This window comes from Calonectris borealis, chromosome 8 (assembly GCF_964195595.1).
Source record: "Calonectris borealis chromosome 8, bCalBor7.hap1.2, whole genome shotgun sequence".
NCBI classification, from domain to species: Eukaryota; Metazoa; Chordata; class Aves; order Procellariiformes; family Procellariidae; genus Calonectris; species Calonectris borealis.
Genome location: NC_134319.1, coordinates 25,548,701 through 25,570,774, shown reverse-complemented (window position 1 = coordinate 25,570,774; position 22,074 = coordinate 25,548,701). Strand labels below are relative to the sequence as shown.

General features: G+C 36.6%; 1 protein-coding gene across 9 annotated transcripts in view; it reads left to right on the top strand.

Moving 5' to 3' along the window:
- PTPRC (protein tyrosine phosphatase receptor type C) overlaps nucleotides 1-22,074 on the top strand; it is a 70,313-nt gene that overhangs the window by 32,978 nt on the left and 15,261 nt on the right. The window contains exons 3-23 of one of the 9 annotated variants that reach the window (XM_075156536.1): nucleotides 258-320; nucleotides 1,565-1,660; nucleotides 2,479-2,574; nucleotides 2,936-2,962; nucleotides 3,400-3,537; nucleotides 4,324-4,410; nucleotides 5,755-5,787; nucleotides 6,593-6,808; nucleotides 7,375-7,479; nucleotides 8,348-8,494; nucleotides 9,361-9,486; nucleotides 10,915-11,070; nucleotides 13,956-14,155; nucleotides 16,548-16,608; nucleotides 17,357-17,465; nucleotides 18,684-18,715; nucleotides 19,894-20,009; nucleotides 20,552-20,642; nucleotides 20,739-20,815; nucleotides 21,044-21,080; nucleotides 21,521-21,618. In XM_075156536.1, the coding sequence (XP_075012637.1) occupies nucleotides 258-320; nucleotides 1,565-1,660; nucleotides 2,479-2,574; nucleotides 2,936-2,962; nucleotides 3,400-3,537; nucleotides 4,324-4,410; nucleotides 5,755-5,787; nucleotides 6,593-6,808; nucleotides 7,375-7,479; nucleotides 8,348-8,494; nucleotides 9,361-9,486; nucleotides 10,915-11,070; nucleotides 13,956-14,155; nucleotides 16,548-16,608; nucleotides 17,357-17,465; nucleotides 18,684-18,715; nucleotides 19,894-20,009; nucleotides 20,552-20,642; nucleotides 20,739-20,815; nucleotides 21,044-21,080; nucleotides 21,521-21,618 (2,111 nt within the window). The remainder of the gene's footprint in view (nucleotides 1-257; nucleotides 321-1,564; nucleotides 1,661-2,478; nucleotides 2,575-2,935; nucleotides 2,963-3,399; nucleotides 3,538-4,323; nucleotides 4,411-5,754; nucleotides 5,788-6,592; nucleotides 6,809-7,374; nucleotides 7,480-8,347; nucleotides 8,495-9,360; nucleotides 9,487-10,914; nucleotides 11,071-13,955; nucleotides 14,156-16,547; nucleotides 16,609-17,356; nucleotides 17,466-18,683; nucleotides 18,716-19,893; nucleotides 20,010-20,551; nucleotides 20,643-20,738; nucleotides 20,816-21,043; nucleotides 21,081-21,520; nucleotides 21,619-22,074) is intronic. The other 8 variants (XM_075156538.1, XM_075156537.1, XM_075156539.1 and 5 more) reach the window with 8 other exon arrangements.

Genomic DNA, 22,074 nt, shown 5'->3' with positions numbered 1-22,074 from the left:
ACTGAAAATGAATTGCTCATGGCAAATATGAATATATATGCATGTTAGCTTTTACAAGGTTTCTTGACAGTTTAATGTATACAGTTAAATTATACGATTGCTGTTAATAAATGTTCCAGTCCTTACCAGAGATTTCAGATGCTGAAGATACATTGATAGTTCAAAAGATCATTCTTATCTGTAACATCTTTCAGGTTGGGAAGCTTCATCTGCTAACATCCTTAGCTCTGAAAAGTATACGTGGTCCTGTGTTTCAGTGGAGTCTTCTGAACTGTCCATACGGGGTGCAGAATCCATGGTGGCAACTGAGCAGGCAACATGTGTGCTGCTGCTTTTTGGGTTGATAAGGAGAAAATCTTTGGAGTCCCGGGCGATCTGCCTATGTTGAGCTTCTGTGTCAGAGATGAGAGACATAGTTTTGACCTTGGCACATGAACAGGGCAACAGAACATGTATCCTTCATAAGTATTGCAGTTTTCCACATAAACCTGGATTTTTGTTTTAAAGGTTGAAGGAGTTTATTTTCAAAAGAGTAGAGCTACAACAGTTGCGAAGTACCATATGTAGGGAAGCCGAAGTAACAGAGAAGTTATAAACAGTGAAGTACTATCTGAAAAACACACATGGCAAAAAAACCCCAACCCTCTAGCAAAGAAACATAGTGGGAAAGAACTAGTAGAAAAAGGGAGAGAAAGGAAGAGCCAAATGGGCAGATGAAAGTTTGTGGACAGTCACAGCAAGGAACATGTGAACAAGTAGAAGTTTGTTCCTTGCTGAAAGCATAGAAGGCTGTGTTAGAGAGAGATGTCTTGAGGGAACAGGCATGCTTTCAGGATGGCTTTCAGGATTCTTATATCAAAGTGGAAGCTTCTAATTCTCAAAATGAGTAAAAGATATAACAATGAGAACAAACTCATGGTTCCAGCCATTGCCTCTTTTTTTTTTTTTTAATATCTTTCTTGCAACAGAAATTTTACATTACACAAATACAAAATGTTTTGGGTCAGGATTTCAAAGGCTTGTTCTCTGTGAAAAGGTCATAGCTCCCAGCTCAAGTCAGGAGGTAATTTATAACCTGGAGATAAGAGTTATTTGGAGAGATTCTTAAATATCAGCAGGATGGTCCAGGAAGGGCACTGCCATTTAGAAATTAATATTAAGGAAAGTAAACGGCTTTCAGGAATGTCGAGGCTTGGCTTTCCAGCTCTTGTATAGTGAGGATTATAGACAGGTAGGATTTTTCTTGACAACAGAATTAGTGTTGGTATCTCTTCTTAGCAATAAATTCATTCTTCATTCAGCGAAAAGTCACCCTCTATTTGTTGATATTGCTTGTACTTGTATACACTGCTGTGTGATGATGCAAAAGATTTTGAGGGTTTTAGCTTTTGGGATTGCAAAATACATTGTTAAACATGAAAACATTTAAGTATCCCTCCGTCAAATCTGTCCTGAGAAACATGGTTCAGAGAAAGCCATACAAGCCATTGGCCTTTTTCTATTATAGATGAACTTCTCACCTCATGCATTGCTCACCTGGTAATATCTTTTCCCTACTGTGCAGCAGGAGATGAAAAATTGGCAACTGCCAGCTCTCCTTCCCCTGTGTCACCTCCACCTGCACGCTCCACATCACTCTCACCTCCAGGCACCGCTGAAGGTAATGGTGAATTTGGGACCACGGCATTGCTGCTCTTCTCCTGTTTTACCTGAGCTGGCATCTACTTGTATCATACATTGGTTAACTCCATCACTGTTAAAGCAATCTGGTGATTTATGTTGTCTGAGGTCAATTATATTACAGCAAAATTTGTTAATGTGACGAGGACATATCTAGTTCTCTTATTTTCATTAAATCAAAGGTGGGATTTGAAACACGCTTTTCAAAGGAGGCAATTAGAATTCAAGCTATAACATGCTGTTGTTAAGAGTTCATGTTTTCCTTATGAACACCCCTTCCCCTTGAGCTCTCAGATGGGAGCTTCATGCTGAGCTGTCACAGTGGCACTCTCCCGCAATTCATGTAGAGCTCCTTGGGCACCACAGCAGTATCTGATGATTGTGGGAAGAGGGTCCTTCCTGGGTCAACAACACAAAACAAAAACACCCCAGTCAGTCTGGGCTCTTTGCAAGCTGCACCTTCAGCTGGTGTTTTCAAACACCTGAAATCAGTGCATGCCCCACACCTTGCTAAAGGATGATCAAATCTCTTTGCCACAAAGGCATCCCGGACAAATTGGTGGGAATTTGGAATTAGTGGTCTTGCAGACTTAATCGCAAGCCATGCTCTTGCAATAAATCCAAGCAGATGTGTTGCACAGCCTGTGCAGGAACTGGAGAGCAATGTAAGCATGTTCTTTTTGCCAATACTGGAGGAAGAAATATAATTCAGAGAGCAGCTGGCAGCCTTTCTGCTTGCAATGAGCTTCTCGTTTTCATGCATTGCTCACCTGATGATATTTTTTCCCCACTGTGCAGCAGGAGATGAAAATCTGGCAAATGCCAGCTCTCCCTCCCTTCTGTCACCTCCACCTGCACGCTCCACATCACTCTCACCTCCAGGCACCGCTGAAGGTAATGGTGAATTCGGGACCACGGCACTGCTGCTCCACTCCTGTTTCAGCTCAACTGGCATCCACTACAGCCTTCCCGATGCTGTCTCCACCCCTCAGGCTGCACAGCACAGATTCCTGGCTCAAGAAAAAGTGATTTTTAGTGTGGACAATAATAGACCACATATCATATGCTTAATATTTTGGAGGTCTGGTTGTTGCTACATGCCACTAAATATTACTTAAGAATGTGTAATTCTGTGGGAAAAGCTCAGCTGATAGTTGGGAGGAAGGAACATTTCTTTTTATATTTTTGGCGTATGATTGTATTTAATTCCTTGAAAGTTTAATTTACACTTTCTCTCTCTCTTTCTGTTTTTAAGGACTTGAGTCAGCAGCGACTACACCTGGTAAGAAACTTTTAATTTACATGACAGAACTGCATTGATGTTTTTTTCTGACCATTTCTTCTTTCCTTTTCCTGCACACAGTTATCTCGCAGAGTGTGTAATGCCTTTTCATTCAGCCCAGTGAAATGAAAGCTGTCTTAACAGACAAAAATATCAGACAAGTCTGGTTTTGAGTCATGAATTTGCGTATATTTTAGAACACAACATTTAGCATGAAAGAGCTGCAGTCAGTGCCAAAAAGGATTATACTTACTGGATGTTCAGCTGACCCCCTAACACCTTGAGTGTTCGATGTGCCTTTGCTTACTAACAAATTCACAGTGCCTCAGTACGAGAGTGCTCCAGCACAGCAGTCCTTTGTTGTGTGCGGCTTTGTGTCCCTCCTTGACCGGGCAGCCTCTGAAGCATTAATGAAACTGCTGTACCTCTCACCACAGGTGTCTCTCCTGCAGACAGCACATACCTCTCCACGCACACAGGCTCCGTCCCTGGCAGGGGACTCAGCAACCCACCACGCAGCAGCACTGCTGCCTTCACCACACGCACTCCCATTGCCTTCAAGAATGCTTCATCAGGTTTGCCGTCTTCCTTTAGATGCCACTCACTGCTCTCTGAACTGTGGGGGAAAACTAAGTAATTACTGTAGAGGAAAACTACGTAATTCAGCCTCAGGGTAGTCTTTTCCAGCTTCTAGTTCATTAAATAGAAAGGGTATCTGCAATTTGGCATAGTGGCAATGCCAGAATTATTTCTAGGATCTGGTATCTGATGGCCAAGTCTTGAAGTCATCACAGTAGTATCAAAATGCCAGCTGCTGTCAACGAGGCTGTTGCCAAAGCAAGAGCAATAGGAATGGACCTAAAAGAGAAACCTGTCAGTGGTTTATAAGCAGGGAGATAAATACTGAGATATAGTAAGTAATATAGCGAGCAAGGTATGTGATCTGGCAAACAAACACTACTGGAGTGCTTGTTTCTGAAAGAGCACAAGCACTATAAATAATTGTATTTTACTGTAAGAACACAGCAAAATGTTTTAGTTTTTCCCAGTTCACAATTATTAACGCCATTTTTATGTTGACTCCATCCTGGATTATGCCTAAATAATGACAAAAAAATTGTCCTTGTATATTAGTAAGTGGTATATTCCTAAAAGCTTGCTTTCTATTTAAATACTCATATTCTGTTTTATTGGATATATTAACATGATTTTTCTTTCAGCACTCTTCTCTAAATTACAAAAATCCCAGGGGAAAAAAAAAAGTGGAGAAGCGCTGTAGTGTAAGACATTTCTGATGACATAGCCATATGAAATAACGAATTTTACTTTTTAATGCTGATATGTTGTTTACTTCCTTACAGATGATTACAATTCAACATCCTTGCACAGCACCATCTCACCAGTCAGCATGCCAGCAAACACTGGGATCATCCCCACTCACACAATAGGTGACAAACTTGCACACAGTTATCACAATTATGATATTGCAAGCACAGAAAATGTGTTAGAATGAGGGAATTTGTGTTGAATTTCTTTTGTCAAACTTAAGCATACAAATTTTGTATACAACTGCATTAAACTTAAGGATGTTTTTAGGAAACTTATTAATAGTTTATCAGTAATATTAAAGATACCAGATTTACCACTTGTCAAGCAAGTGAAAAATAGAAATTATTTCCACACAGTAGCATAGTAGGAGGGTAAATCTGTCAGTTACTGTGTCAGTACTCCTCTTGATATTCACAGAAATTTGCCCAAGCAGCAAAAAAGTATGAATATATCCACAGATCCGTATGCCTCTGTTTTCCGGTGGCTTCCCTTTTGTTTCACTCAGCATTAATGTTTTCTTGGGATCTAATGTTGCAAGCACTTACACACATTGTTATTGCAATTGGGCTGGAAGGAATTACTCAGCTCAGTAAAATGTATGTGTCTGCTTGAGCAAAGTACATCCAGGAATTGGACTCTCACCATCTTAGTAACTGCCCTTCAAGTAGCTGTAGGCTGCTGTCAGCTCTTTGACAGACTGAGCTTAGCTTTTACTTGTGGGTCTTCTGCCCCTAACCATCTTGGTAACTCTCCACGGGATCCTCTCACTTTACACTCTCATTAGGGGCACTACTCAGCCAGATGACTCCCAGCCTGGAGGGATGCAAATATAGGGCCTATCTTCTATGAAAAAAATTAGATATCAGTCTCTTTTGGTAATACTTATACCTTAGTATATTTTAAGCAATTGTTTTCAGGATGAAGCTCTTGCTCAAGCTTCCGTACAGGTTTTCTAAGTACCGGCTCGTAATTTCTTTTGGGTATTTCAGTGTAAAAATAGTTGTAAAACGATCTGTACTGTTGCATAAATCTCTTTCCAAAGGTAAGAGTAGCTGTGCAAAAAGTAGGTAAATTTTGTTTCTTTAGTGACATGGGATACTGTTCAGTTAGCCGTTCCACAGCATACATATCCTGGGAAACTGCTATAGCTTATCATACTGCTATAAGAATGTGTGAATTTAGAATATTCTTGTGTAACTTTGTATGCAGAAATGTTATTAATAACCAGTTCAATTTGTAGTCAGTGATGTCATTGGAAAATGATGAAAAACACATGATCCCAATATAACTACTTAAAAAAATGATGTTATATTCAAATGTGAGTGGAATGTTAAATACAATTACTTGTATTGAATATATTGAATGAAGAGTTTGGGGGAGTACCAGTCATCCTCCTCCAATGCTCTGTGAAAAAAACCCAAACCTGCCGAGCTTCACCTTCATTTTGTTTTCTTTTCTTATAGAAGCTCCCATAGTGACAACTGAAGAACCTTGTGGTAAGAACAAAACCCCTTATTTTTCTCAGTCCTGAAATTTGACCAAATCAGTAAACTCAAATACAGACTACCGATCAGTAAAACTGATCCGTTAGCATCTCAGGTTATTTTATAAACTGTTTTCCAATTCTGGAAGAGTAGGATTAAAGTTATTAACATTTCTGGTCTTCTCATCTCATTTACAGTTTTGTTAAATTTCCCTACACTAGGCTGTTGATGTCAGGGCTACAGAAAAGATCTGCCTTCATTCCACTAGAGCCTCTCTAATTTTTCCCTATCATGCTGATAATCACATGCTGCAAGCTGCAATTCATAACTAAAGTAAAACTAAAGTTTGGACATTGGTTTATCTCTTTTCAGAATTAGAGACCTCTCCTTTCTTATTTTCAGGAATAGGCTATAGCCATTATTTACTTGATGGTTATGAAATGCTTTGAACAAGAAAATTTGAAATTTCTGTTTAAACAAATGATTCAATGTGTCGAAACAAAGTATTTCCCTTTGAACTGATATTTTAAATTAAAGCAAATCTGGTTCTGGAATGTTAATCTTTTTAATTCTTTAGTTTTCCTAACTGGAGAATTATTTAAAAGAATATTTTCCTAAGGAAATTTTCTGTTTTGACGGAACAATTTTTTTAAATAAAAGATAAATAAAAAATGAAAATAAAGAATGAGGAGCCGCTAATTTTGCTGTATTTTCTGATTTTTAGAACACATATGGTGCTGGGGGTGCCATAAAATATTTAATGGTTCTTAAAAATTGTCATAAAATCATTGTTTGCTATTTTATCTTTTTCTTTTAGATAATGTTATTCACCACAACATAAGTGTAAAAGACGAGAATAACACAGTTGAAGTTACACTGGAAAATCTCGTAAAAAACAGAGAATATTTTATTTTGGAGGCTAACAAGTCCGTAAGAGTGGATTCCAGCACCTATACAATAAAACTTCAGAGATGCATGAGATATACAGTTACAGTTAAAAATTGCACAGACAATTATCTTAGTATTCCACCTGGTAGGTATAGAAGGGTTTCTTTTTTTTTTTTTTTTTTTTTTTGACATGCGGTAATTCAGCTTTCCTGGATTTCTTAGTCTATTCTTGTCTCTTTTCAGAGAATCAGACAGAAGGTTTTCATACTTTGTGCTTGGTTTGCAAGATATTTTGCATTTTGAAGTTGCACCTTAAAACCTCAGTATTTTCTTAAAGTAGGACGTAAAAAAATGTAATTTTCTCATTGTAAAGAAAAAAAGGGAACTTTAACTACATTGGCCGTATGCAGTGCGGTTAGCAATAGCAAGACTAGCCGGTGCTTGAAAGCTACTATTTATGCTGGATGTTTTGTTCACTAAAGAGATTGTTGGATTAAAAGTTTCATTTATTATTTGAATACCAGCATTATCTTTATCACATGTAGGCTTTTTCAATTTTTACTTTCCATTTCTTGTTAAATTCTTTGTATATTATTCTGTGCTAATTTTATTTTCATATTGCAGAGCAAGTCAATAAATATAAAAGAAAAAGTTGCTATTTAAAGAACCAATATAGCCAATGTCACAGTGACATATATTAATCCTTTTCAGGCAGCAGCAAGAATCCTTTCAAAATTGAGGATAAAACCAACACATCTGCAAAGTTATGCTGGGAAAACTCATTTGCCTGTGCTAACGTGACTATTAGGTGCAAAGGTAAAACACTTCTAAGATATTTTAAAGTTGAATGTTTATTTATTTATTTATTTTTAAGAGCAATGTTGATGTTGTCTTTTGATGAGAGACTGGCAGATTTAAATTAATTGTGCCAGTTTGAGGGAAGGGCTGTTCAGAATTTCTGGGATTGCCAGGTTGGGGACTACCGTCCCCACAGACTGCAGATCTGGGGAAAGTTCAAACCCAGAGAGCTCATCTCCTGAGTTACCAGCTTCACAAATTGCAGACTTTGAGGATTTTGAGGTCGTACTTGATGGTCTGAAGGGGAGCTGAGAGTTTGGAAATCCTGCAGTCTGTGGGTCTGCTGTGAGCTGATCCCTTGCAGACTACTCCGGCAGCTGGCTCTGCAGGCTCATGGATGGCGAGAGTCCAGGCTCTTTGCTTTTGGAGTTGGCCAGCCTGAGGAGACACTGGCTCAAAGGCAGCTAGTGTGGTAGAGAAGATATGGATGCTGGATGTCCTCATGTGTCCCAGAAAAGTGCATGATGAATGTCCAGGGATCGAGATTTCTCATGTCAGGGAGCTGAAGAGGTAAGAAGCCACTCCAGGGTTATGTTAGACTCCCATGAAATGTTTTGATTTCTGTGGGAAAACTGTTTTCTTAGAAAGTCAAATCATATGAGCTTTACTGATGAAAAGTAAAGATCTGTGCAAATGAAGTTAGTATAAAAGAACCTAAAACCTAGTCATTGGATTAGGTTGTACACTTTTCTATTTATTTGGAATATTGTCATAGTTTATTACAAATTATATTGAATAAATATGGTAGAGAAAATACCAGTTAAAATGGTACCATGTACTTTTGGAGTTGTGAAAAATATTGATAAAACTCTTTTTGTGTCTACAGATTTATCAGTCTTTCGAGTATTAAACCAAACTTGTAAAGAGCTGAACACTTTGTCACCCAACCATGAGTACAACTGCATTGGTACTGTACGTTTTTTTGAAAAGGAGGTTGTCAACCAAAGCTTCACTATAACAACAGATTATGGTGGTAAGTGTAATGCTTAGTTTTGCTTTATATTCCACATATTTCTGGAAAACCCTACTATGAATCCCACTATATGTGTTTCCTGGGGTTGAAGATATATTTTGAGCAGTGTGCTCAGCCACTCTCAGGTTCTCCTCCAGCTCCTCCCGCCTGATTCCCTGCCCTTGAGGTTGTTCTTTGACTGCAGTTACAGTCTTCCTTTCCCTCTCTCCAGCCCCAGCCTCAGTCTCAGTCTTCCAGTCTGATGCCTTGCTCTCCTTCTCACAGAGATTGTGGTTTTTTTTTTTTTAGGGTGAGAACATGGCCAAATGTAAGGAAGTGTGAATGAAGAAAGAAAAAAAAAAAGTGTAGGCCTAGTCAAAAACAAGTATTAAATTCTTGATTTGAAGAAAGACGTGATAGAATAATTGCAAAGAATGTCTCCAGATAAAATTATGTGTTTTTGCAAAACATTGGAAATAGCTTAGCTTTTTTCCTGAATTAAAAAGGAAATCAACCTAAATCAAGTAATCTGCAAATAAAAATTCAGGCCAAACATTTAAAGTTTGTTAAAATTGTAAGGAAATCAAAACAATGTATAGTATTTGGAAATGTTGGACAATTTTAGTAAAAAGGGATATTGCTGTATTCACCTTGTTCTGAATTAATTAAATTTATGAAATTACTCTAATATGATGCTTTTACACATACTCAGTTTATACATATGTATAATGTCTTTGAATGAAATAGACTACGAAAAATATTACATGTTGGTATCTTGCTTTAGTATCCAGTGAAATTTAATTTAATCAAAGTAGGTAAAAAGAGGAATATTTTGCATTTTCATTCAAACATTTCCTTTCCTCCCTGTTATTTTTCTTTTACAACAGCTCCAGAAGCACCAGAGAACCTTACAGTAGTTTGTGATGCCAGAAATGTATCAGTTAGTTGGAAGAAACCTAGTGACATTTCAAAGGGTCCTATACACGGCTATGAGGTGAAATGCAATAACAAAAGTAAGTATACGCCCCTTCAGTATTGAATAATTAATTGCATGTTTTAATATTAACAGAGCACCAAGCATGATGCACTGTCAAACCATATTGGAATCTCTTCAAACCGTGCAGAAAAAAATTTTTTTTTTTTTTTTGGTACAAACATTTACGTTTCTTTCCTTTGAGGTTGTTCCAGTTGAACCCTGTGGTTATTCAGTTTACCATTTCAGGACACAACTCTGTCAGTTCTCATGCTTATTGTACTAAGAATAAGTTATGACAAGATCATCAGTTGCCTGGTCAGTTTGTAGCATGGTGCTCTATCTCAGAAAATGCTGCTATAGCTGGTTAGTATATTCTCTGAGAAGACAGGGACCTGCCTTCTGAGTAACAACAATGTATGTAAAAGTCAGGGGTCCTAAGTGTGGCAGTTAGCATATACATGTTTAGATAGGTAAAGCCAGGTGGTTGTCTTCTACTAAACGGTCACTCTTCTCAGATACGCTGTTTTAGGCCATCTTACATTTAGATGGGTAAGTCTGTATCTGTTATACTGGGACCATGTTTTCCAGGTGTGAGCTTTGCTTTAAAACAAGGACTGGAAAATGATGTTTTGAAAATGAAGAGCCTGATACACGACTCCAGGAAATATATGTCAGGTTTAAGCTAGTCCTGGGTTAATTAATTCTTTGTTTTGTAAACCTGGACTGCCGCAGGAACCAAAGGCTGTCATGCTCATGTGCTCCCCAGATACAAATAGTCTCTCCCATTCTCCATGCCCCGAATTTGACCACTACCCACAAGGGTGGCAGCCCCGTGCACCGGTTTCTGTGGTTGGTCTGGCATGGCCAATGTAAGAGACCAATGTAGTATGCTGGGATGCAGGGAACTCACATCTGAAGCAGCCAGAAGGAAACATGGAAAGGCCATTGCTCCCCAGTTCCCCAAGCCACCAAAGCCCCAGCTACTGTATGGGTAATAGCTTCGCTCATGTTGCTTCTCACGCAATTCCTTTCTGTCCTGCTTGCCACTACTGAAAGCACACGACATCTCTCGCGTCCTACCAGAACAGACTTGCCCAGTGTGCGGAGTGACTTTTGACATCTATCTACTAATCCCCTCCCAAGCTGAACACAGAAGAAAGTATCAACCTCTCTTTATCAATGCACTTTGTGTTAGTTTTTAATTACACCCATTTAAATGACATACTGAGAAAGTAAAAAACAAAACAGAACAAAACCTCAACTTCCAACCTTTTTCATTGGGCAATATATTTCTTCCTCTTCCTGAGCCTTCACTTTGCATTAGTAAGCAAGACAAACCAACCAACTACAACGTAATTAAAGTAGATGTACACATGACAGTGGTTTCAGGTAGCTCTGATAAAGAGTTCCTGTGCTCCTAACAGAAATTTCATTAACTAATTTCATTTTTCATTTTTTCTTAAAGAGCCAAAATATGTCAACATGACTAACTTTATTTGCCATGAATTAGAACCTCATACCAAAGGTTCTGTATCTGTGACTCCATATACAAACAGCAAATATAATGATACAAAAATTATGGGAAAAACTGAAAGTTGTAACTTTACAACAAAATCAGCAGGTAAGTCTCTTGTTTGCTAACTGTTATGAACAAGGCTGGTACTAACACAGGGAATATGTGCTTTCTTATTGTACTTCATTATATTTTATATATGGTATTACTATTAGCCAAGAAACATTAACATTAAAAGCATTTTATTGACATTCATATCATTAGTGTTTCTTTTTTAATTACTTAATGCTAATCTATATTTAATTATGCATTTAATATTAGTATTCTTGTTACATATATTAGATTTTTTTAAAAAAATTCTGCATTCATTTGAAATTCTTGATAAGATTTTAGAAAGTATTATGTCCCAATCTAAAGAAAAGATTCAAATTAAACAAAAAGAGAATTAATTTTTTTTTCTTTGTGGCATGAAAGCTACAAAGTCGTGCAGAATGTACCTTCTGTGCTGTAGTTGCCTGTTTGCTCAAAGCAGACTTGCATTACCCAGGCTACACTAATACTGATGTCTGTACCGGGTTTTGGTTAGTTTGGATGCACACACACACAGTCAGCTTCTAAGACTCCACGTTAGGTTAAAGCCAAATGTGTGCCAACCCTTGTGCTGTCAGAAAGGTCTGTGCACCTTTTTGGGGCTATGCTTTCAAAAGCTTACCCCCATCGTCCTGATTCTTTATTTGCCATACATATTCAATTGATAGAACTACAAGAAAAGCTAAAAAAAAAACGCCAAACCAACAGACTTTACATATATTTTCCTGATCCAGACAAGGCATAATAGAGACACAGTCCTTTCTATTTTATTGGGTTTTTTTTTCCCCCTTTTAATTTTCAGATGCAGAGCCTCATACTGTTTTAATTCCTTCTTTGAGGGGAAAAAAACCACAACCCAAAAAACAATGTTTATCTAATTTCTTCCAGTACTTTTTTAGCTCTAGTTCCACCACCTCCAGACTCAGCTAATATAGAGATACAGCTATAGGGAAACTATGATGGTTTATACCTGGTAAGATACTAAATTAATATTTCCTTTAATTTCACTGAATAGGCAAAAGGTTTTTTTAAGTGAAAAATCAAATATTATTTTTGTGTTATTGATGTAACCATAGTTTAAAGTGGTGATTTCTTTTTTTTCCCCTAATAACAGGAATAATTAATTCTTTTGTTGCTTTTAGCACTCTGAAAAGTATGTAGAAATCGATAGATAAGAACATTAAATCTAACTGCTGTTTTTATTAAATGTGTTTCTGTAGAGCTTTGGGAAATACAGGGGCTTCTGGCAGACTATTGTTTTGAATTTGAATCCTATCCCTCTGTGGAATATGCAGAGCTTTTGCATCCAGTTTTATAGACTATCCATGGAAACATTGGAATCTCCCTATTACTCTGGGTCATTAGCTATCAAATTTTAGTTTATAGTTGGAAGAATATAGGGATCAAAATTATCGCCTGAAGCCCCATGGAAAAAAAAAAAAAAGCTGATAAATGAATTGATTGATAATGTAAACCATTTGATCTGAGACTTAACTGTAACAGAAAGTGAAAAATGTCTTTAATATTTAGACAGCCCTAATTTGAGCATGATCATGATTTTTCTGTCTATGATAATCTAGTTTGAGCATATTATATTTTGGAACCCCCACTCATATTTTAATAACTCAGGTGAAGATTACAGTCCACAATATAAGTCTATGGGTCTGGAAAACAACCTTAGTTCCCTTATTTTTTGAGAAAATAACAAGTTGCTTGCCTTCACGAATTAATGGTATTTATTAAACCTTCTCCTACGGTTACAACAGTTGGAGACATAACCAAGCAGATAGTGGAAGAGTTTTATGGCTTCTTGAACAAGAGAATATATCAGTAGAGCACAACTCCTTGGAAGTAGGAAAAACCTACATTTTATAAAATATGTTTTAATCTTGAACAAACACATTGCCTCCAGAAATGTTCACTTTCTCCTTGTCCCAGCTCTTTCAGTAGTATGCTGAATAGGAATCTAACAAATCTGTTCTGTGGATAAAAATGAGCAGATTCATCACAACCGCACACTCAGCCAAGTAAAATATCCTGCCACTCCTCAGATGGGATATTTGATCTGCTTGTAAAGCCTCCCACATCTTAGCTCTTCATATGAAGAAAAAAGCTGCCTTTTACTTGTTTTTTTTACTTTTTTTTTACTTTTTTTTTTTTAAAATTATGCTAGCTTGCAAATTGAAGTGATTTTGAAGAAAATTTCCATGGTGCTGTTCTACTGAAATGTGGCCAATGGAGCTGCCTTATGCAGAAGGTTATTTACTTTCTGAAAGGTTTTATAAGCTCTCTATGAAAGGTCCCTTGGGCTGTGCCCCCAGTCTGAAACCCATTTGCTACAACATACAAAATTAGAGTTAGAAAACACAGGTTAGGCTTAACAGATTCTTTATCATTAAAAAGTTAAAAGTTTTTGTGGTTTTAGGCCAGATTTAAGACAATGTGACACTTTAAGCAAAAGGATACTATTCTGAATATTAAAATATACTAGTAACTGCTGGTAAGAAATTTCATTTACAGAAGTTTTGAAACGTACACTCACACGGAAAACTGTTTGTTCTCCTGTCTTGTCTGTTGTCCCACGTTCCTCAAATGAGAAAGTGATGTCAGACGCAAGAGACATAGTTGCCATCATATTATCTTTGCAGCCTGACTATCAGTAGAGCTCTGATCTTCCCAGCCTTTTCGGTTCCACTTCACATCTTTTCCGGTTCAGATAAGCCTATGGTTAACTCAAAATTGATTTTCTTTATCTTGTTAAATTGGGACTGAAATTTTTAAGAAAGAAAATGTATTAAATTATTAAGAGAGAAGATAACAAACAGAAATGAACACATACAACTGTTGAAATGTTTGTTTTGAAACGATGAGAACAGAACCAGTAACACTTCTTTTGTGAACAGAACCACAGCCAGTGATTGATGTTAATGCAACATTGACAGCTGATAATGCTGTCCAAATTAAGTGCAAAAGTCAACAAGTGTATGGAGAAAAAACAATATTTGAATTGACTTGGGAAAATGATGGAACAAAGGACATCAGTGGCAATTATTGTGATTTTAAAAAAGAAAATCTCTTGTACTTGACAAACTATACATTTACGGTAAGTAGGCTTATTAAATTAAATATATAAAATATTGCTGTATTTTCATTGTTTAAGCATATTATAGTTGATTTTAGGAAAAAAGGCAAATATGGTGGCAGAGGAGTTAATCTATGGATCTGTAGGCCACAGATGTAAAGAAGTAGCTATTACTTTGGAAATAAAATGCATATGTGCCTAGCCTATCAATCAATCCCTTGTGTGCTATTCCACATAGGTTCTTTCAGCATGAAAAATACAAGCTGAAGAGATTGTTTGTACTTGGGACAGAGAGGAATTTGGGATTTCCATAAGTTTTAAAATAGTTTCTTAAGTATAATTGATATTTTAGTGTTTAAAACACATTTCATTTAATGAATGTGTGACTGTCATTTCAGTCAGAGGATAAATATGAGATTTAAGTTTTAAGATAATTGCTCAGAAATAAATTGTTCAGAATTTTTCACTGTGAAGATTTTTGATGCTTCAGGGACTAGTTAGTGTAAAGCAGTTCAGATCCTTTCACATGTCCTTACATCAGCCTTTTACAAGCCAGTCCTTGTTTCCATACAACATATATCATCCTCTGTTTACAACCTTCACTTTCCTGAAGGCCTCCTGCTATTTTCTCTTCTTGCAGGCATTTCACCCTTTTGGCATTTGTTGCTTGCAAAGCCAGTGGTCTTGTGTGATCTCCTTAATGTGGCCAGTAGGAATATTTTTTATATCCTGATAGCTCCTCTCAGTAAAATTTAGGTAAGAAAGTAACCAGTAGGAATGATGGAGTTTTATTACTTTTAGGAACCAGTTTCACTCATTTTCGACAACCTTTTCCTCTTTTCTCTGTGTCTTCCTGAGGAAATGCAGTATCAGACAACTTGAGTAGTCTAGGTTTTGTTCCAAGGCTTTGTCAGTATTTTTCCAACAGATTCTGCTCAGAAAGCTTTGTATTTGGAAACTAAAGACGAGTTTATGGCCCTGTAGGAGCAAAAGATGCTTGCATTGCCCCCGTAGTACAAGACCCCTGCACTCTTGTAAGCTTTTTGTACACCACTTGCAGTGAGCAGTTTGCCTTACAGAAGAAATTGTCTTCTGCTTGGCTCTAAACCCCAGCTTCTCCTTTGAACTGATTTTGCCCAATTCTTGCTGGAAAAACAGAGAAAGCCTTATGTAATGAAAGGGTTCTGGTTCAGGTTATGGAAGGCTCAAGAAAAAACAACAGATCACCTGTGAGCGTTGGCAGATGTCATGATTCCTTTCTATCTGCACACTGAATTGTTCAAGGCATAAACAGGAGCCTACCCAGCCTACCCAGCATACTTTTTGGTTTAGTGATATTTTGACCCCGACTGCTGCACTAGGTTTCTGGCTTTCGCTATTTGAGAAGCTTCTTGCTTGTTTTCTCTGCCACCTCTGCTACCCCTCTGGATGTTGCCACCTACGATGGCTTTCTTCCCAGCTGCAGAATTCAGAAACCACCAACCCCCTGAACACATCAGCCTTTTAGAGCAGAGGGTGGGAGCTGGGGCACAGTCCTCTGTGTCTTCAGGAGAGGTTTTTTTTTAAGGGATCGGGTAGGCTCAGTAAGAACTGAGCCTGCAGTCAGCAATGAAAGCCCTTCTCCTCCCCTTTTGGACGATTTGCAGCAGGAGAATATTACTATTAAAATCACTATTATTCAATCCTGTTAGTATTCTCCACTGTTTAATATTAAATCTTTAATTGTAAAATTAATTTTTCTTCACAAGAAAAGTGTGAAATATTTGGCGTACAAAATTCAAGCTGCCTGTTAGATCTGATAGGAATTTCTATTAAGGAAATTTAAAGGATTGGATGTAAAATATATTACAAAATAATACTGACTTTAAACAAAGTCAGTATTTTAACACCAGTTAAAGTACCCAAAAGTTAATGTTGCAAGAAAGCGGCTAATTTAAAAATTTATTTTGGCTTCTATAATTTAACCTTTTATTAATTGCTTCCCATACAGGAAATTGTATTAAAAATATCCAATTCAGTTAACTATTTGTATACTTACTGTTGAAGTAAATAAAATAAAGATGTTTTATTACATATTGCATGGTTATTTTTCAGATTTGAGAGATTTGGTTTTGATTTGATAAGAGATATATTTGATTTTTTCCTTGAGATACATCTGATTTTGATTTTGTAAAATGTGTCTCCTATTTCACTAACCTTTTTTTCCAGTCATCTACATATTTTTGGATCTAGATCTTGCTGTAACCTCAGGTGGAAACCTGAGCTGCACTATAAATGGCTATACAAAGTTTGATAGCAGATCCTGCTGCCGATGAGGTTGATTCATTGCCAATAGATGGATGTATTTCAAATATCCATAAATTTTTACTTGTTATATATTAACATCTCTATTATTCTCACCCACTTCATACAGATCTTAGTGTTTAACGGAAAACATAGAGGGCAGCCAGTAAAGGAGAGTATAAAAACCAGATGTAAGTAAATATATACAGCATTTTTACTGTTAGACTTTAGCATAGTATAGAGTAATAGTGTAAATTGTGAATTCCGTTACAATTGCTCCTAATTAAAAATCCAAACTGCCTGGTTTTTAGTAGTTAATAGTTGATCTGCATTTGAAAAAATAATATCGTCATTCATAATATCCTCTCTCATGTAAGAGATCATGTTGGCAAGTCATTGACCATAACTCAGAATTATTACACAGCTATGGTTTCTTCAGGAAACATTCGAATGCAACTAGAAATTCATTTCTCTAACTTAAATTATTCACTTTTGGGTTATTTTCCTGTGTTCAGATCCTGCGTTTCAGGAGCTGAACATCTGTGACTTGTCAGGGATTCCCAACTCCCAGATCAGCTGAGAGCTCCACTGCTCAGATGTACAGGTCACACAGAGCAGGACACAACCATGGTAATGCCGAACCAGTGAGTGAGTTGTAGCATTTTGACAGGTGGACATGGAAAGTTTAAGTGGAAGTTTTCTTAATGAAGAAATAGAATTTCCTCCTTTTCTGTGAGCTTAAAAGTTTTTGGCACTTTGGAATAACAAACCTAAACTAAACACTTAAAAATAACTGTTTAGTTCTTTTCACAAAAAATAAATGAGCCCTGGTTCTAGGAAGTATACAGATTTAAAAAAAAAAAGGAAAAAAAAGTAATTTTTAAATGCCATTAATTATGTATTCAAGAAATAATAAATGTATTATTTTTCTGTTGTTAGATAATTCTAAAGCCCTGATTATATTCTTGGCATTCTTGATCGTTGTGACATCGATTGCTTTACTACTGGTTCTGTACAAAATCTATGATCTTCACAAAAAAAAGCTCAGGTAAGCTTCATGTTTCTCTCCCTCTCTTATATAAGCTGGGGCGGAGGTGGGGGGTGGTGGTGTGTGTACTTTCTGTTTTCCACAAGATTTCCCAACGGGTAGTGCAAAAATGTTACAAGTTTGATATTTCATTAATACTGGGAAAAGACATCCTTTTACCTTTTAATCCTTTCAAAAGAAACTCAATTTTTAGTGGTTTGTCTGGCAATGCAAATACAATTAAATAAATTTAAAATCTCTGTGCTATACCCTTTCTCAGGGCACAGAAGAACTGATGTGCTAGAACAAAATGTTTTGTCACTAGTTTTGTGAAAAAAATATTCACAAATGTCTGGAAAACCTTTCCTTCATATATTTAAGTTAAAAGTAATGAAAATAATACACATTTTCTTGGAACTCTTTCAAATGCTTATTCACACAAAACAACATCTCAGGGAGGCTTTATTATTTATAGTCATCTGTAGGTGACGTGGCAGCGGATGGCAATAGAAGAATGGTCATTGCCTTCCCTGACGAGCCCTGGAAAGCCAGGCTGACTGCTGCTGTTGCTGTGAAGGGAGGTGGTGCAATGTGTGAGGGGGCATTTGCTGCTGGTAGAGACAGAGGAGTTGGGGCAATTTCTTCAGAAACCTCTCAGCCCTCTGGCAACAGCAGAACTTGGGGACTTATCTCTTCCAATCCCTTCCCCCCCCAGGTCTTCCCCTTAGGGGGACCAGGAGCTGCTTTTGCTCAGATGCGAACTTTTGTGCTTAGGGAAGGAAACTAATTTTTGCTTGTACAGCTCCAGAGAGTTTGGCTTGTTCTTGGCTACTTAGCATTTAAACTTAATTTCATTATATTTTATGTATGTGTTAGTTTTTTGTCACTTATTTAGCAAGAGAAACAAAGATGGTGTGAGCAGTCATTCCAGTGAAGAAATTAAAGACGTGTTTGCTGCAGGTGATATGGACAAAATTATGCAAGTGGTAAAGCTGTTTGAGGTGTTCCCCTTGTTACTCCCCCTCAATAGTGCTCAGAGTAGGAAGACAAGGATCCCAACCACCTCTGCATAGGGCCTGTAAGTCCCAGTTGTGGCACTCTTGTTTCACAGAGCTTGTAATGCGGTCTGCTGGTTATGAACAGTCTTGGTTTTCACATACAAAACTGCTTTTATTTAACTCATTATCATATATATGTCTTACTAGTCAAAGCTTTTACAGATGCTTTTGCTTCTTACAGCAATTCTTCTGAAGGTGTGAACCTTGTTGCAGGTGAGTATCTTTACATATTTAACAAGTGGAAATAAAATTAGTCACATGTCTTGCTGCCACCTTTGGATTGTTTACATTCTAGGTTGTATACATAGATTACAGATATCAACATGATAACACCTCACTTGGAGAAAAAAAAGATACTTCAGTAAATACATAGCAGAAGTATTTATACTTAAATGAACTGAAAGTTTATCAGTGCTTGAAAAACTCCGATTTATTATTTAATTACAAACCCAATTTTGTTATCCCAGACAATGGTTGTGATATGTTTAACCCTGAGAGTAAGTCCAGAATCAAATACAGCTTCAACCAGAAGTCCCTTTCCTGCGCACCTTTTTCAAAGTAAGAATTTAAACATAAGCCCGTTGGTTTTTACTGAAAATTTTGAAGGCTTTCAAATCCCAAAGACTGAAACCGAACATTATGTGCAACTTTTTGCACAAGATTTCAAAGCGTATGAAGAAAGACAGAATCAATATCAGAAAGCTTCAAGAAAAAAATAATTTATGACATTCAAGCCCACAGAAATTAACTGCGTTAAATTGGAAGTAATACTGTGTTGATATTCAAATCCATTTGCTTAGACACACGGTTGTTAAAAAAAAAACTTTTCAATGTAAATGAAAAATGGATAAATGTCTAGATAGAGATGTTAAAACGTGTTCAATCATTACTTTATCATTAAAGATGATATTACAGATTATTGCAACTCAGAGAATAAGTTGGAGAAAATTTGAAAAAGTAGGCAACACATGTTGTTACGTTGGTAGGTTGTTTGCATAGTAATCCATTTTACCACTGACGACAAATGATCAGAATTGAAGTAGAGGGCAAAGCCATGTAACTATTGTGGGTGTTGGGGCTGTTGCTGTGTCCTGAATGTGACAATCGCCACTTTGTACAAAAGTGTTGTTAATGCCATGTCCCTGCGTGTGGCCTCCTCCTGAGGTGTCTCCAGTCAGGCAGCAGAGCTGAACAAGTTCTGTTGTTCCCAGGGCCTGTTTGCTCACAGCTGGCTCAGGCAACAACACTTTTTGGAAAAATAAACATGCTTAGTTAAAATAAAGAGGTCTGTCCTTTTGTTAATTTATCTGACAATTCGAGAATCACATTTACTGAAATGTAATTTACATTTTCAAAGTCAGTATTGATAAAAGTTCAACGTATTTACACAGTTAAAGATGATGACAGGCAACTTCTGAACATAGAGCCAATACCTTCAGAGCAGTTGCTGGACACGTACAAGAGGAAGATTGCTGATGAAGGAAGACTTTTCTTGGATGAATTTCAGGTTTGTCATCGGCTCAAAATATACCACAGTATAGCCAGGTGGTTGGAAGAATTCTGTTCAAGAGCATGTTTGAAGTATATGCGCTGGTTATAAATAAATAAAAAAAAAAGAATCTAGAAAATTGAGTCAATTCTCATCTAAGGTAAAACAGGCTTCAGTTAATTTTGCTACCAAGCTCTCCTCATTATAAGATGATGGTACTTTTTTCTTTTCCTGAAGATTTTTCAGCAAAAGTCTAAAATACACAGTCTAAATATTTCTCATTCTAAAGTATCTTTTAATGCATATTTTTAATACCCTCTCTTACTGCATAGCCATGGGGATATAAATAATATATAATTGTGGAGATATATATTATTTATATTAAGGGAAAAGAAATGCGTTTATTTTAGATGTAAGAAATATATGAAGTAGTATCATATGAAACAGAATGTTGTCTTCCAGACTCAGTAGTACCAAATTCCTTCCATATATGTTTGACTGTAAGTAGAAGCTATATTAAATATATGCTTACCTAATAAAAGAAACATTGTATTTTACAGAGTATTCCTAGAGTTTTCACTAAATTTTCAATAAAGGAGGCAAAAAAAAGCCATAATCAGAACAAAAACCGTTACATTGATATCCTTCCATGTGAGTATTTGTTACGATTTTTGCATGTTTTATAAATATTTGTTTTCTCAGTGCCTTGAGCTAATATAATTATTTTGTTTTAAATTATTTAAACAGATGATCATAACCGTGTTGAGCTCTCAGAGATCCCAGGAGACCCAGGATCAGACTATATCAATGCAAGTTATATTGATGTGAGTGACTTCTACTTAATAAAAGTCTTAGGCACTATTGAAGAAATTTTGTAGTCTGTAAATTTCATGCATCAAACATTTTTGAAGATTTCCATTTGAGTTCTTTCCATCTTTGTAATGTATTTGGTATTATTGGACTGTTGTATATTGAATTTATTTTCAAAGTTGCAAACTTTTAAATTGTTCATGCTTCCTTTCTACAAGTTGATAACATTGTACTTTTTATAGGGTTTCAAAGAGCCAAGAAAATACATTGCTGCACAAGGTAATTTTTAACCTTAAAAGAATATGCTTTCTTTATTCACCCGTTTTTTGTTAGAGAGAGTAGTAAAAAAGTATTAGTAAATTTAAAGAAAAATTGAAAATCTGACATTTTGAAATTTAATATGAAAAAGTTGCCAATGACTTTTTGCTTTGGGAATTTTGTGAAGATGAATAAATTGTACTTCAAAGGCAGATTTCTCATGATGTATAATGTTACACCAAAAGTGTTCAGATTTCACAGCTATGCACTAAAGTTATATATGAGACTTTTAAAATGTTGTAGCCTAATGGCAGCAGTCATAATGAAATCAAGTGTGTGGCTGTTATTTGCATGATCTCTGGTTAACTTTTCAGACTGCATGGCTAAGCATGTCAAGAAGGCAAGTGTTTTTTCATGTAGCTGCACTCTTTGAAAAACTCCCTTAAAATATCTCCTGCTAGGCCCCAAGGATGAAACCACAGATGATTTCTGGAGAATGATCTGGGAACAGAAAGCAACAATTATTGTCATGGTGACTCGCTGTGAGGAAGGAAAGAGGGTGAGAAATATCCATCCATCCATCCATCCATCCATCCTTCCATCCATCCTTCCATCCATCCATCTTTCCACCCTTCTTTTGTCTGAAAACAGAAAGGGTTGCTGTGCTGTGGTGAATTACATTTTCTTCTTAGTACTTTGTTTTCATTCTTTGCTGTTCTTTTGTTGTGGCAGAACCTATGTTGAAAAGCATGCCAAAACAGTGTTGCCTTGTGGAATTACCAGTCTTATCAGAAAATGTCACTTTAGTCACAGCTGTAAGTAGCAGAGGGCTAGCTCCCAAATTACAGCTAATCCAGAAAAGGGCTCAAGGTAGAACTCTAGTTCCTCACAGACCTGTCATAAAAGGTATGGTTTGTATTTTTCTCCTGTCTATTATCTTCTGATATCCTGGCAAAGCCCTCAGTAAATCCTAGACAGAATATTTTTTTATCTGTTGTCTTTGCCCTTCCTTTAA